Source organism: Larus michahellis, chromosome 2 (assembly GCF_964199755.1).
Source record: "Larus michahellis chromosome 2, bLarMic1.1, whole genome shotgun sequence".
Classification (NCBI taxonomy): Eukaryota; Metazoa; Chordata; class Aves; order Charadriiformes; family Laridae; genus Larus; species Larus michahellis.
Genome location: NC_133897.1, coordinates 149,387,193 through 149,402,816, shown reverse-complemented (window position 1 = coordinate 149,402,816; position 15,624 = coordinate 149,387,193). Strand labels below are relative to the sequence as shown.

General features: G+C 36.6%; 1 protein-coding gene across 1 annotated transcript in view; it reads left to right on the top strand.

The window, feature by feature from the left end:
- Nucleotides 1–15,624, top strand: part of ANGPT1 (angiopoietin 1) — a 169,486-nt gene that overhangs the window by 122,430 nt on the left and 31,432 nt on the right. The window contains exon 7 of the mRNA XM_074577677.1: nucleotides 9,921–10,087. Within this exon, the coding sequence (XP_074433778.1) occupies nucleotides 9,921–10,087 (167 nt within the window). The remainder of the gene's footprint in view (nucleotides 1–9,920; nucleotides 10,088–15,624) is intronic.

Genomic DNA, 15,624 nt, shown 5'->3' with positions numbered 1-15,624 from the left:
TTTGTGGAAGGAGAAGAGCCTTCATAACACTGTCTGTACAACATCCATCTGTACAACAGCTAGCCAACTACCTGGAGATATATCCCATAATTCCTTCTGCAGAAACAGCTTCACGCTCTTTCTCTGCCAGTAGTGTGAAGAATTTTATGAAGTGCCTTGCAATATCAGCATTTCCTTCCTGCAAAAATGAAGTATTTGAGGACAGGATGGACCTGTGTGAGAGTCAAGAACTAGGGAATGCACGTCCTTGGAAACAAGACAGGTTGGGAGTGGTGGTGGTGTTGAATTATTATGTTGCATGAGTAAGTTTATGAGGGTGAGTTATGACTAAAACGGGATAAAACAAGGCACACTTCAGCCATGAATAATTTTGTAACATATAGTCACAAACACATTTCTTATGTCAGTACACTTCAAAGTCATGTGTTATAAGTTGCTTACATCTGAAAAAAATAATTTACTTTAAGGGACTGGGATAGATGACATGGAAATAATTTGTTTCTTTCAAACATTTACCAAGTAATTTGGATATAAGGAAATGATTTTTGGTGACTGGAATGTGTATTAAGATATTGTGTGAGTAACGCCTTTCATGGAGACCCAGTCTTCTGTGATAAAGAATGACATGTCATGCTAGTTTAATAAAAAGTCATTTCTGACTGCAACTGTTACTCAGATAATTGTCACTTTCATCAGTGTTATAAAAAGAGCCAACATGTTCTCTGCTTCTCCTGAGGTCTAAATCCAGCATGTCCAGTGGAGATAGACATGGTATCACAGTGGTGAGATACCATATTCAGTTTTATAAAAACATGCTCATGAAACTATTCTGGCCCTGACCAAGGCTTAATCTACAGTGTGCATTTCAACAGTATGATCTAAGGGAGCAAGAATGAAACTATATTTGTTTGAGAGGGCTTTGGATCTCTAGATTGGGCACCAGAGAGGATGTATCAAGGAAGCATCTTCTTTATTTTGGGGAATATTTTTGGATGTAAAATTATATTTATTATATAATGGATGGATAATGGATGGATGGATATATGGATGTAAAATTATATATATAATTTTGTGTTGGAGTGCAGTTGTGTTTTAAATGTGTTATAGTCAGCACAGTCTTCCATATGCAAATGTTACTGGATAACATCAGTTTCAACTGTTGTGTTGACATATGGCTATATATACTTATGCCTACTCTGCCACCAGCGCTTCAATTTAACACCATTAATGTACACTGACAAAACTCTTGTGGTCTTCCAGAGGCTGTTAATGTAATCATATAAGGTATTCTTACATGTAAAAATTAATAAATTTTATGTACTGAAGTCACTATGCAGATTAATTATACTAACAGCCTGTGGCAGAGCACCATGAGAAAGATTAATGTTATCAATGAAACTTTCTAACCAAAAAATGGACACGATATTGTACAAGAGCCAGGTGAGATTTTGAGAGAGAGATTTTTTAAATTAATGATTTGAACATTCAGTAGAATTGTAGCAGAGGTCCTCCCAAATCACAGTCACAGATTCACAAAATTGTAGGGTTGGAAGGGACCTTCAGAGATCATCTTGTCCAACCCCCCTGCCAGAGCAGGGTCACCCAGAGCAGGCTGGACAGGAACGTGTCCAGGCGGGCTTTGAATGTCTCCAGAGATGGAGACTCCACCACCTCTCTGGGCAGCCTGTTCCAGTGCTCTGTCTCCCTCACAGTAAAGAAGATTTTCCTCATGTTGAGATGGAATTTCCTCTGTTCTAGCTTGTGTCCATTGCCCCTTGTCCTGTTACTGGGCACCACTGAGAAGAGTTTGACCCCATCCTCTTGACACCCACCCTTTAGATATTTATAAGCATTGATGAGATCCCCTCACAGTCTTCTCTTCTCCAGGCTAAGCAGACCCAGGTCTCTCAGCCTTTCCTCATAAGAGAGGTGCTCCATTCCCTTGATCATCTTTGTAGCCCTGGACTCTCTCCAGTAGTTGCCTGTTGCCTGTCCTTCTTGAACTGGGGGACCCAGAACTGGACACAGTACCCCAGATGTGGCCTCACCAGAGTAGAGGGGGAGGATGACCTCCCTCGACCTGCTGGCCACACTCTTGTAATGCACCCCAGGATGCCATTGGCCTTCTTGGCCACAAGGGCACATTGCTGCCTCATGGTCAACTTGCTGTCCACCAGGACTCCCAGGTCCCCAGTGATAGTTGTGTGCTGTCATCATGGAACAGCTTTCTCTTCAGGGAGGAGCATCTCTTGCCTGATCTGTTCCATTTGGGACTCACTGGAGCAGTCCTTCACTTTGGGGGTCATGTCAAATTAGCACTCTAACTTTTAGACTTTGGTGTCAGTCATCTTCTATTCTTGTTCAACTGTTTAGTGTAGCAGCTGGGCCCAAGCAAGAGAGGACCCCATAAGTCTGATGCCTGGGGTATTTAGATAGGTTATGGGGCTGAGATTCAGGTCCTGCTTGAACTCACATACAGGTGGTTTGATTGTTGGTTCTTCCTGTAGCATCTGTGCTCCTAGTCATGTACATCTTTGCTATTTGGGATGAATCTGTGTCTTTTGAAAAGAAGAGAGAATTAAGTCCTACCTCCAAAAGTTCTTTCTTTTTGCCTGAAGTGAAACAAATACTTTTTTTAAATATTTTTTTTTAGATTTTGAGTTTTTAGCCCTAAATCATACAATTATTTCTTTGCAAAGAAAAAAACAGAAGGTTCTCTTTAGAGAAATAATTCATCTTTCTTAGAATACAAAAATTGAGTTTCTTTTCTTTAAAACATACCCACATCCCTGGGATGCATTTTCTAGGAGCCACACTAAGTGTCTGTATATTCCCAGGATCCACTTGTCTCAGAGTGAAGAAGGTGGTTTGGGAGAGAGGCTCTCAACATAATTTTTCTCAGTAGGAAATACTTTCCTGTTTTTAGTGAAACAGTAAGGAAGTTAGATTGAAATCCAGGCCTGAGGAAGATATACAACTGGCTGTTGTATATGAGTGACTGTAGGAAACGGAGCTGTTTGGGGCCATTGCCTAGCCAGAGGTAACATTTGTGTAAGGTTTGCACCTCAAACCTGGGTTCTATCACTGTCATTCTTCCTCATCAGGAAGACTGCTACTACTGATGCTGTGTGTGTTTGAGAGGGAAAAAGAGAACCTAACTTCTCTATTTCTACTAATATATTTGGTCCAGAATGAAGGGCAACAGCCTGAATTGTAGCAGGATATGAAAAAGATTTTGAAACACACTTTTCAAACTTGGAATTATTATACAGACATTTAGTTCTTTTTTTAAACCGACAATAACCTAGTTTTTGTTTTAGCCTTTTGAGAAGGTACCTGTGTCTTCAATCTAAACATATTTTTAGAAATTGCCACCAAGTATTTTTTAGTATTTCATAGAAATAATTCCAAATGTTTAGCATTATTGTCCCATATTCTTTTAAGTTAACATTATTTAACACATTTGTTCTCTGAGGAAATTGAAGTCATTTCTATAGACCACATCTTTATTTCAAATAATGCAATGAATAATTCAACGTGATGGAAATGAAGAAGTATACTGACCATTTTAGAAATTATCTTCTGAAACAAAATCCATTCCACGTTCTCAGCTAAGGCAAAAGGAGCAGAATATTCTTTATGGCTTCTGGGAAGACACTGCTGCTGTAAAACACTGAATTATTATCTGCTTTATTCAGTGAATTGTCTGACAGCAGATGAACCCATAGTATATATCGGCTGTGTCTGGTTTCAATTTTGTTTTGTCTATAAAAAGTCAAAGCTTCCTATGAGTATTATCAGACAAAATAAATAAAGTAAGAGAGATAATTGTTTAATGCACTTGGAGTAACATGATTCAAGCAGAATACCCCCACAGATTTTGCCAAAGCTAATAAAACTCTTTTGCACCCTACTTATTATTTTTGAATAAGTATCAACTTTGTAAATTCTTAAGGTCATTTTTAAAACCGGTATTGAATTCCGTTTCTTTGTACTCGTGACTGCTTTAGTAGTTTTGACTCTGTTAATCACCATGCAATTGGAAATGAGGTGATGTAGAACCTGGATGTCATCTAGAGTAAATATTATAAAATCATGTTCTTTTTTCTGTGGTTCCTGGTTCTAAGTACTTCAATGCATACAAAAGAACAACAAATTACTATTTATTTATTTTTTTACGTAACAGTTGGGCACTATGTCAGAATTTACACAATTTGCTACATAGTTATAGGCAAAAAGAACCAGAAAACTCCTTTGCTTCATCCTAGTACATAAATGGGATTAAAATTGTCAGTAAGGTTCTATATTGTGCCATTTCTTGCTCTGAAAACAAGCGTTATCATGTATACAAGAACAATGTATTCTAAATGTAGTACAAAACATCACCTGATTATTCCTTGACAAAAAACCCTATTTTACTAATTGGTTGTGATTTTTATGTATTTCAACTAATTATTTCAGATTAAACTTTGTTGAAATACGATCTTAATGCAATTTTCAGCAGCAAAAGCATAAATGTTTTCCATTTGTGAACAAAAAAATGAAACATTAAAAAAAAATCTATGCTAGGTCAGTGCAAAGATGTGTGTATCCTTTCTGTAGTTAGTAGCGGACAGTTAAGAAAGCATATTATGATAATGTAAGCGTATTTCCATGCTACATTCTCCCAACTTCCATAAAGCACTAATGAGGAAAGTATAGGAGAACTCTGAAAACTTTTGGAAATTTCGTACCTTTGCCTATTACATTAAGTACTCTTTTGGGAACTTTAAGCCTCTGATTTGACAGTCATCCCAAAATGTTATGCAAATTTCAAGGGAAAAGCAAAATGAGTATTTTTGGAATAAAAAGTAAAGTTTAAAGAATTACTCCCTCTACTTGGAAACATATAATGAACAAACTATAGAAAGCTAATGACAAAATAGTTTCTCTTAGTCATTTAGAGTGCAATTTTGGAACAGTGCTTATGACCCATTGGGTTTCAGAGGGACTTAAAATGTAGTTAACTACAAACACATTCATGAAATACAGATGTTCCTTTTCCTAGTAGATTGATAGCTGCAGATGACTTGGATCACCTCATGTACTTTATTGAGTTTAAGTACAAAACTTTAACACAAATAATTCTGGAAATATTTGCTATAGCAATATGAATGCAAAAAACAATGAGTATGTTGACAGGCTGTATATGTACTGGGAAACAAACAAATGACCTCTATCGGTCTGGAGTAAGTGAGTTAACTTTTAAGATTTAACACTGTGCACTAAGTTATTCTCAAAACCAAACTCCTTGTTCATAGAAGATGACAGGCACAGTCTAAGGCAAGGTTAAAGGCATCTTGTCACTTGGGACCCCACAGATTTGAGCAGCAGTATACACATAAATGTTCTGTTAACTGAAATGCTTGGATGTCATTACTGAATTTTCATTACTAAACAATTACTGAATTGCAAAATTAATGAGGTCTGCATTTCTGTGAATTTTTGTCCTGTATCCTGCATAGAAGTCCCTTTCTCGTGACTAATAATCTCCTGAATCCCTATTATTTTCTAAGATTCTCTGTGGCAATAACTTGAGTTCCCCTTTTTATGTCCCTCAAATCTCTGCCAGATGTCTAAGGGTCCTCCAAAGCAATACATGCTCAGCGTCTGAGCTTGGCTGGCTGGTCTTCGCCTGCTGATAGGCAGTTGGAATAGGCAACTGCTGGGCTTCTGCTTCAATATTTCTCCCAGCGGCAACTCATCCCAGGCACCAGTTCTCCTGAAAGCTTGTTTTACTTCAAGTTTGTGTGATTTCTATCCCAACCTCAAAAGTGTTCAAAAAGTATTGCAGAAGAATAAAGGACAGGTGGGCATAACCATTGCACAAGCTTGCTTCCTGAAGTTTCCTGTCTGAAGAAAAAAAAAAAAATTAGTATTTGAATGAAGATAAATTTCTGAAATGTACTTTGAAGACTAAAGTTCTTGAAGGCAAATCAAAAGAACCTGGCACAGGCTGTCTAATAATATATCATTCTCTTCTGCACACAAAATGTTACATGTCTTGTCAAAGTAGTAGTGTTCTTGTAGCAGTGACAGTCTGAGTAAGATATAAACAAGGAAAGCTGTGTGGTTATTAAGTCAGCCAAAGTATCTGAAAAAACCAGCAAGCGTGTGAGTCTTCCTTCAGGTCTGAAATAGAGGCAGTAAACTGCAGACTAAATACAGGTTGGAAACAGTTGAGTTTGGCATAATAAAATTATACTTGAAGAAATCGTTCCCAACTCTGTGCTTAACAGAAGTGTAATGCTCCTCTCTGTTTTAGATCTGTGAAAGCTTTGAGTGCCTGTTTGTTTGTTTATTTCTTTTTCCAGCCATATTAGGTGTTTAATAAAATACACTACTTCTCCTTAGGAACATTCCTTCCTTCAGAGTTTTGGTTTATATTCCACTTACTTCCTTGGTTTTCTTTTCATAAAAGCAAAGAGTTTGTTTAAAAAGAAGTTGCTCCTGACAAGAAAAAAAAAAGAATCATTCTTAGTCTAGGCATTTCTAATCTGAGTTTCAGTATTGTAGCTCCTTATAATAGGATTCGTTTTTTTGAAGCTAATGTGGTGGCTTTCCTCATAATTTTTTATATTCCTTTTTATATTCCTTCTGTTCCCTTTTGCTGCAACTTCATTTCCTCCGGTCAGGAGAGCAAACCACTTAGTGATAGATTTTCATCTTAGTGTAATAACACATGTGAAAAGGGAGAAGAAAGTGTAAATGCGAAGAAGAAAACTTATTATTATTTCAGAATAATTATATATGGTGTCTGGAGTTTATATAGAACACATATGGGAACACATAATGTTACAAAAGCCACATGTATTACATCCTGAATAGTCTGTAATCTAAATAAGATAAGACAAATATAATTCAATAGAGCCACAGTTCAAAGGGGAGTCCCCTCAGCTTGCCAACACTGGGAAAAAGGGAGAAAGGATTTTCTGAAAATCTTCTTTTAAAGGGAGACAGCTGATAAGAATAATAATATATCTTCTGTGAATAAGAAAACATGTAGACTGCAAGGAAACGTATTTTGACTGATATATAAACACCTATGCTCCAACTTCTGCCTTCTGGTTTTTAGGGAGACAATCTGCCTGTTAGGTAGTCATCACATATTTTCCCTTCCTCTGAGACAAGTGGCGATGACCACTGGTGAAAGAGGATGTCAGAGACAAACCACTGACTGCTCTGGTAGGACACTGACAAAGCTGCTAACACAGGAGAGACCATGTGTGACAGTCATAGGGCAGAGAGACACCACAAGGAGATGGAAGGATCAAAGGAACAAATAGAAAACAGAGAAAACTACAGAAGGGTATGTCAGCTGTGGAGAGGGTTTATGCAGGTGAGCAACAAACTTTTGTATTTTAGGAAGTTTGTATGAAGCCAAATATGCATGCGAATGCAATCAAAGCAATAGGTGAGAGATACAGAAGCATCATCATGGGAAAGCTTGAGGAGCAGGAGCTGACACTGGAAGACGATGTGGTCAAAGCAAAATACCACCAGTATTAACTCCAACCAGTATTTACAGGGACTTACATAGGAAAACAACTGCTTGAGAAAGAGGATATAATGAAATAACGTGCAGGAAAGGAAAAGCCAACTAATAGTATCCTCCCATATTTCAATTTGAGTCTTCTCTGAGACTCACCACGGACTACTGAATTTCAATTCTTGCAGACTAAACACTTTGTCCATGGGTATCATTTGATGGCCTTTCAGCCAAAAGGCAGACATGCTTATTCAAAACATAAAGCGGTGTACTCAGCTCAGCGTAGCCAAACATGGCATGTCTTCTCAGCCTCTAGTATCAGTGAGCACCGAATACCTGTCTAGGTAGGCTAGTTTAAACAAAAATGACTCCTGAGTAGAGGCTTTATAATCTGTAGGAATAACAAAAAATTTCCTCCATTTTATATTTTTTGGTCCTGTCATAAACTATAAGTCGCTTTTTTTTTTTTAATATTAAGTTTCTTTAGGAGTTTGCAGCTGGTATACCCATGCATTGCCTGGGTGAAGTATTAGCTGTGCTGTAGCTTCACTCAATAGACTCCCTTCAACATCCTCAATAGACCCAACTAGTCTGGGCTGAAGCCAGAGCTGAAGCCAGGGCAATGCAATAAAGAACAAAAGAGAGAGAGGGCTGTATCAATTTCTTGCCAGTGTGTCTCACAGACACATTTCCCATTACTTAACTTCTAGTCCCAAGGAAGTCTCTTAATTTTATCCCCCTTTAAAAAATATGTGCTTTCTGAAAATGTTCAAACTTCATCTTGAAAATTACACTGACCCAAATGGCACATCACATGGTTTACATTGATGATCTGAGAGTAAACGTTGTTTGTTAAATACCATGATGGGCAGTGCAGAGGGAAAGTATCTTCCTATCATGAATGTCAAAGGAAAATATTGGAGATTAGGTACAGTCTAATCTATTCCAAAACTAGAATTGTGTTATTGTTTATTTCTTTCCTATATCTGACAGTAACAGCTTAGTAACAGAGGGTAAACTCTTATCACAGGCAAGAAAATCATCCAATCTTTCATTTAATTTGATCAGGAAATTTTCACAACGGTCTTCTAAAACACTCCCAGCACATCACTGTAAGCAAATCAGGAGGTTTCCAGTTCCCATTTTTCCTAGTTTAAGAAATACAAATAAGTATAGTCATTTTGAAAGAGTTCTTCACAAGTAAAGATTACAGTTTAAAATAATTTTTATTGTTTAAAGAGAAAAGAAATGGAGGTAAGAGTTCTCAGGTATGAACTAATAGTTTATGAAGAAAAACATTTTAATATATATTATATTAAATTAAATTAAATTAATTACATTAAATAAAACCTTAAATTTAATGTAGTAAAATATTCACTAAAATTTAAACTACTTTAAAACCTGGAAGATGCACAAAAATATCGGTGTAGGAATACATTTTGAAAACTAGTTATACTTTTTATTATTGTTTTTCCATGTTTGAAAATTATATAGTTTGCTTAACTGGAAATAAGATCTCTGAATATATGAAATGTGAGGAGAGTTAGGTATCTTAAATATTCTACTGGTGTTTATTTTTAATTCTTAGAAAATAAAGTTACATTACCCTCTCCTGTGCTTTGGATAGTCTATAGGAATAATCCTAACTCTTTAAGTTAAAGATTTCAAAGCATCAAAACATTTATAGATATCTTATTTCACCTCAGCAGGGTGAGAAAATAATAACTTTGCAGTAGCCAAAATCTTAGCCAATATGATTTTTAGTGGGCCAAGAATGAAATAAATAAATGTTACAACTGAAAATCACTCACAGACATTACCCCGTCCAGCAGGTCTTATACACAGAAGAGGATTTTAAACTCAAAACGTCCTCCTTCAGTTGTGGCAGACACTCAACAGCAAAGGAATGGTCCGTTCTTCTTTAGAGATTAAAACATGAGCTATCATCCACAGCTAACTTGGATTCATTGTATAATCTAGGCTAATTTAAAGTCTTTTTTAACCTTTTATAGAGCATAGCAGAATTCCGTTTTGACTTAATTTTCTTAGCGATAACTAGGATTAACACCATATCAAATGTATTGTAGAATATGACTATGTCCAGTATTCCCATTGAAGGATGCGCAAAGACAGCATCATATTATTAATATCTTGTAATTGGAAAGTGATTTTCAACTGATAAACTCAACTGCTCTTTCAAGTATCAGTTGAACTGCACTTCCTACATGGTATGTGTTAGTGGACTCATTTTAGTGATAGTCAAACTGGAGCACAGAAAGCTATGACCAGTAATTAAAATGTATAGGTAAAATACAATGATGGTTTTATTATTGTATAAAGATTCTACCAATTACAGTAATTACATCTAGTTATTTTGCCAACTTTTTTCTAGGGTTTTGGTAGCCCATCAGGTGAACACTGGCTGGGAAATGAATTTATCTTTGCAATAACGAGTCAGAGGCAATATTCTCTAAGAATTGAATTAATGGACTGGGAAGGAAACCGGGCATATTCACAGTATGACAGATTTCACATAGGAAATGAAAAGCAGAATTACAGGTAAGAATCTATTGAAATTCTTTTGACTCTGCTGAGTGATAAATATTGTTCATTGTTCGCTTGTTAAATATGAGAAAGGACAATAATACGATACTAATTTTCATTAAAAGTGAATAAAGAGGGTAAAAATAAAACAGAAATCTGATTTCTCAGTGATGGAATGTTGGAATAAAACTAACATATCTGATGCTAACTACCAACCAGGACCAGGACACGTGGTTAAGAAATTATGTACAGTGTCCTATGTGTTTTTAGTTGATTACCCTTTTCCTGGCACAGTTTTAGCCCGACACAAGTAGCACTTCCCCAGGCAACTCCTGAACACAGCTGTGGGATCCAATGTAGCAGGGACTTTTTCCAATTCCAATGCGAGCCAGTCCATGTTAGTTTGTTGGAGAAAAAAGTCTAGCCATACAGACATGAATAGTAGTGTGCCACTAACTTTGAAGGCCAAAGAACAATCCCTAGCCTAAGACTTAAACTTCATTCAAATTTTAATATATTCTTTGTCATGTGTAATAAACTTTGCCTCAAAGAAAGAGGTAGAAATTAAATCAGAAAGGGTGTACAGGCCACAAAAAGTATGATGTTGAGTAACAGGAATAAATTCTGCTATCCATGTTCAAGTCATTTTTCAACAAAAAAACAGAAGGAATTTGATTTGGGACTAATGACTGCAGTTTTGGTTCCTGTCCTACTCCATAGAATTGCAGAATGGTTAGAGTTGGAATGGACCTTAAAGATTACCTAGTTCTAACCCCCCTGCCATGGGCAGGGACACCTCCCAGTAATTATCTCTCCTCATGCTGTCTGTGCGGCCTCCTTACAGTACAACTGAAGTTCCTCTTTCTAGGGAACAGGGAACCAGTTCCATTCACATTATTCTGGAATAAACAGAGAGCGAAACATGAAGAGGTAAAAAGGCTCTGTCCATCTCTGTTGGCCCTCTGAGTTTCAGATTAATTCCTCAAAATTTACTCAAACATATCTGAATATTTAAAGAAAATAACTAAGTAACACAGTGACAGTTATGGAGATATGAATTGTAAGCCACATGCAAATCTAAATTTTTTTTCATCCTTGACAAATGCACTAGTGCCTAGATAAGACAGATAAATGTCCAACAGACATTTTGCAAACTGAAATTCTGTTAGGCTCTTTTACAAATTATTACAAGAATGCATATGACATAAAACCTCTTTATTTTGCTTGCCAGCACCACTATCTGCGATAGAAGCAACTCCAGAAGGCAGGCCAAATAAAAGCCTGATTATTAAGTCATAAAGGGCTGGACACCCTTCAGAGAATGCTATTTTCTCTTTATCTGAGGAGCTGCCATTAAGAATTTAAATGATTCCTCTGAAGCTGAAAACCACAGTTCCCAACCTCCTGCTCGCAGTGCCTTTCCTTCACAGTTGTCGTGCATTTGCCATGTTTTCTCTCAATACCTCAAACACAGAACAGCATATCTTTTCAAAACCTTAGTTGTTGTTCATTTGAAATAATTTTGCCAGACAAACTAGATACTCTCTTATTTTGGAAGCTGTTAGGATTTTCTGCTAGTGACCCACATTAAATTTTGCTTCTTCGATACTGCAAAAATAAGTAATTGCAGGCCGGCTGCACTCTACATTAATTTCAAACAATACAAGTTCACTAAGAATAATAACCAGTAAAAAGACAAAAACCAGTAAACAGACAAACTGGTCTGGGCAGTAGATCAAGGAGATCTGAAATAGAGAAAGGGTATTGGAATGAAAGGAAAAGCTCAAGAAGCAAAACATCTTTCATTTATGCTATGGCAGTACCTTGTACGTTTGGAAGACATGAAAAAAATTAAGGTTCCAGGTCTCACGTTTGAATATAGTAAATTTATTAAAAAAAAAAAAAAAAAGGAAAGAAAAAAAGAAAGAAAACAAATACTATGAAGTGACAAAATGTATCTGGGAAAATACGGGAAATCATTTTCATGCTGTTTTTCCGAAATACAGCCCCAACATTATGCAAAGTTCGATTCAGCCTGGATAACTCCCAATTGGTGATTTCAGAAGGGTTCTGTTTTTTCTCTGGGCTGTTTGTATTCTCTTTACTACTTTTTATTAGCCTAAAGAATCTACGATTAAAAAGAGTAATGCTGAACACATGTAGGTTAAAAATACACTTGTTTCTCTTTCAAAATGAGACAGCTCCAAAAAGGTTTCTGGGAATACAGAATAAAATCTATTTATCCCAGATGATGACTACATAGAAGAAAGTTGAGATGAGATGGTGGATACTGAAACAGTAAATGTATAATGATAAATAATAACTGAAGTGGGAAAATCAGTGTTGCACCACATCTGAAACCTTCAATAGCATGGGAGTACCTAAATGATTAATTTCCTTTAGAACATCCTTAGGTTTCTTATCTACACAAAATGATTACTCAGAGGGCTGTTTGTAAACATAACGAAAACTATATCATCCAGTCTCTTTGCAAGCCTTCCACTGTGGCAAGTAAAATCTCCATAGAGTAAGAGTCAGGTTTTGCAAGCCCCACTTAGTGCAGTGTTTCTTAATTGAAGTCAAAGGAATTATTCATAGAATTATAAAAACATAAGTTGAGACTCCCAGAAAACACATAGCCTCTCCTTTTTTACTGTGCAGACGCTACCTAGCTCACTCTTGGTAGTCTGTTGACATTGTTTTGTTGTTCTTAGGAGCTTTACAGATATAAACCACTGCTGCCCTGACTTGTATCCTCAGACCATCCAGAATTAAACAGGAAAAGTAACCATGTGTTGAGACTGCAGGCACCACACTTCATACTCCCACATCTTAGTTAAAGAAAGCAGAGATACTGATGCTGTATTTTGAACAGCAGTAATTTCAGCCTGCACGCACGTTTGCTTTTGCGACTCATGATACAGGATGAGCAATTCCAAAGAATGCATGGGATGGAGAATTAGGGAAATGCAATTTTTAGTTGGCTGAGCTATTTGTACTTCAGAACCCTTAGAGAGATTGAATACACCCTCACCTCCCTACAACAATATATTCCAGTATTTAGTCATGCTTTTATTTACAAAAGCTTTCCATTGCTGCAATGACTCACTGCCTTTGGTCCTATCCATGGAGGAATATGATTAAATGATGAGGCAGTGCTGCTGAGGTGAGCAAGACTTTGGAATTGCTGTAGGTAGGTCTAGGTGAAAACTGATGATGGACAGAATGCATCCTAACTTCTATGAATGAGTTGTGTACTTAAGGTGATGGCTGACCTTTGATAGTTAAAATTAAGGACAACAGTCCTTATATTGGAACCAACATGACAAAGAGATTAGGAAATCTTATGAGAAAATGAAAGAGAGCATAGACACATTATTAGTGGAACAAGCAAGAGACAAGTTCACAGGAGAATATCAGTTATGTAGAGAAGAACCAGATGTATGGGTCCTCAAAAGCAAGAAGTTGACGGAATTTGTTGCAAACAGGAGACAGTGTCATTGAAATGATTCCAATCACTTCACTGACGTGGTCCTGTGATTCATACAAATCTAGGTCGCGCAGTTTCCAAGCTCTCTAAAATACTGTTTCTCTCAAGGCTTTACTTCGGGAAACCAGATTGGTTGTTGAATGCAAACTAGTTGAATGCAAATTCTTAGACTTTATGGGACCTGTTAGCAAAGAGGTTTTTTTTCACTGAGTAGTATCATAGAATCATAAAATAATCATAGAATCATAGAATAGAATCATACAACAGTTTGGGTTGGAAGGGACCTTTAAAGGTCATCTAGTCCACCCCGCCTGTAATAAGCAGGGACATGTTCAACTAGATCAGGTTGCTCAGAGCCCCGTCCAACCTGACTTTGAATGTTTCCAGGGATGGGGTGGCTGCCACCTCTCTGGGCAACCTGTTCCAGTGCTTCACCACCCTTACTGTAAAAATTTCATCCTTCTGTCTAGTCCAAATCTACCCTCTTTTAGTTTAATACCATTACCCCTTGTCCTTTTGCAACAGACTCTACTAATTTGTCCCCATCTTTCTTATAAGCCCACTTTAAGTATTGAAAGGCTTCAATAATGTCTCCCCAGAGTATTGGATTTTTTAGCTCTTGTTTGTTTAAGAGTTTGTATATTTAGTTTCAGCAATAGTATTATTTCTCCCTGTTTTCTTAGGCAAACTAGGTAGGTCGCCTGGAGCCAGAGGCCTTGACGTAATGTTAATCTTTGATTTTTTTAAGGTGGACGCTATTGATTTATTTAATAACCATTGTTGAACTAATGTTAGAATTTGTTACAAAAATTTCTCACTTTTATTTCTGTAAAGTAGAGAAAAAATACTTTTGTACAGTCTTTTAAATTGCACCAATGAAAATGCTGTAATAAGTAAAAGGAAGCATTATTTGAGAGTGTGTCTTTTATAGGGACAGCTGGTTTTGTGCATCTTTAACTTAAAAATATATTCCACAGACTATTGCTGTTTCAGCAGCAGGGCATTAGCAGGCCATTGTCACTTTCCTCAGCATACAAAACTTCATTTGTAAATATCCATGTGGTTCTTTGTTATTACCTAGGCTTTTCAGTGATGCATTTGCCGTAAGTAACATATTTTCTTTCCGTGTTAGCAGTTTAGGTAAAACAGAGAATTAGCCTGACTAATAAGTTTTTCTGAGCTTAGCTGCTTCTGCATTATTTGTATCATAATAAACCTTCAAAGGGACCATTCTCAGATGGGGAAGAAAAAATACAGTGGAGGACACACAGGAAATCTGTAGCAAAGCAAGAAAATAAACACCGATCCTCTGAGACACAGTCTGTGCACAGACCCCAGTATTTTTCTTGTCAAATATGAAAACTACAGAATAACTCAAAAAATAGACATGGTGCAAAAATTTAAACCCGTAGTAATTCACTTTTCTTTGGAAGCTTGAAATTCAATTTGCAAGTCTACTTCAGAGGAAATATCCATGCAAAATCCTATTAACAGACAGAATGATATCTGTGGTATGCATACTTTCCATGATTTGAAAATATATTTAATATTTTTTCACTAAACAATGGTATAAAATGGATAATATGGAAAAAAACATTTAATATCTTCATGTATATATAAATATCTGTCTGAAATAACTTTATTCTATTTAAGAACACTGTCAGTCCAATAATATTCCATGAAGTCTAAATACTGGAAGTGCAGGGATCCAATCTGATGCCCATTAACCAGAGGTCTTTCTGGAACCAGGCCAGCGTTGCTATACTATATCAGTGACTAAAGCTCACTGGCAGTTCATGCACTATCTCCAAATGTAAGCAGAAATGAAATATAACATTTTCTCCAACTAATTGAAATTTGATGCAAATGTACTTGTGGAGTTTATGAATAATAAAATTTAACTTAATCCACACAAATCCCTATGTATACTATCCATCCACAGCTGATCATTTCCCACCTCTAACTACATGAAGCTCATTTGTAGTCCACTATACAATAGCTGTGACTATTCTGAAGTAGGAACAGGGGTTTTCTTCTTCTGTGTTACGGAATATAATGACAA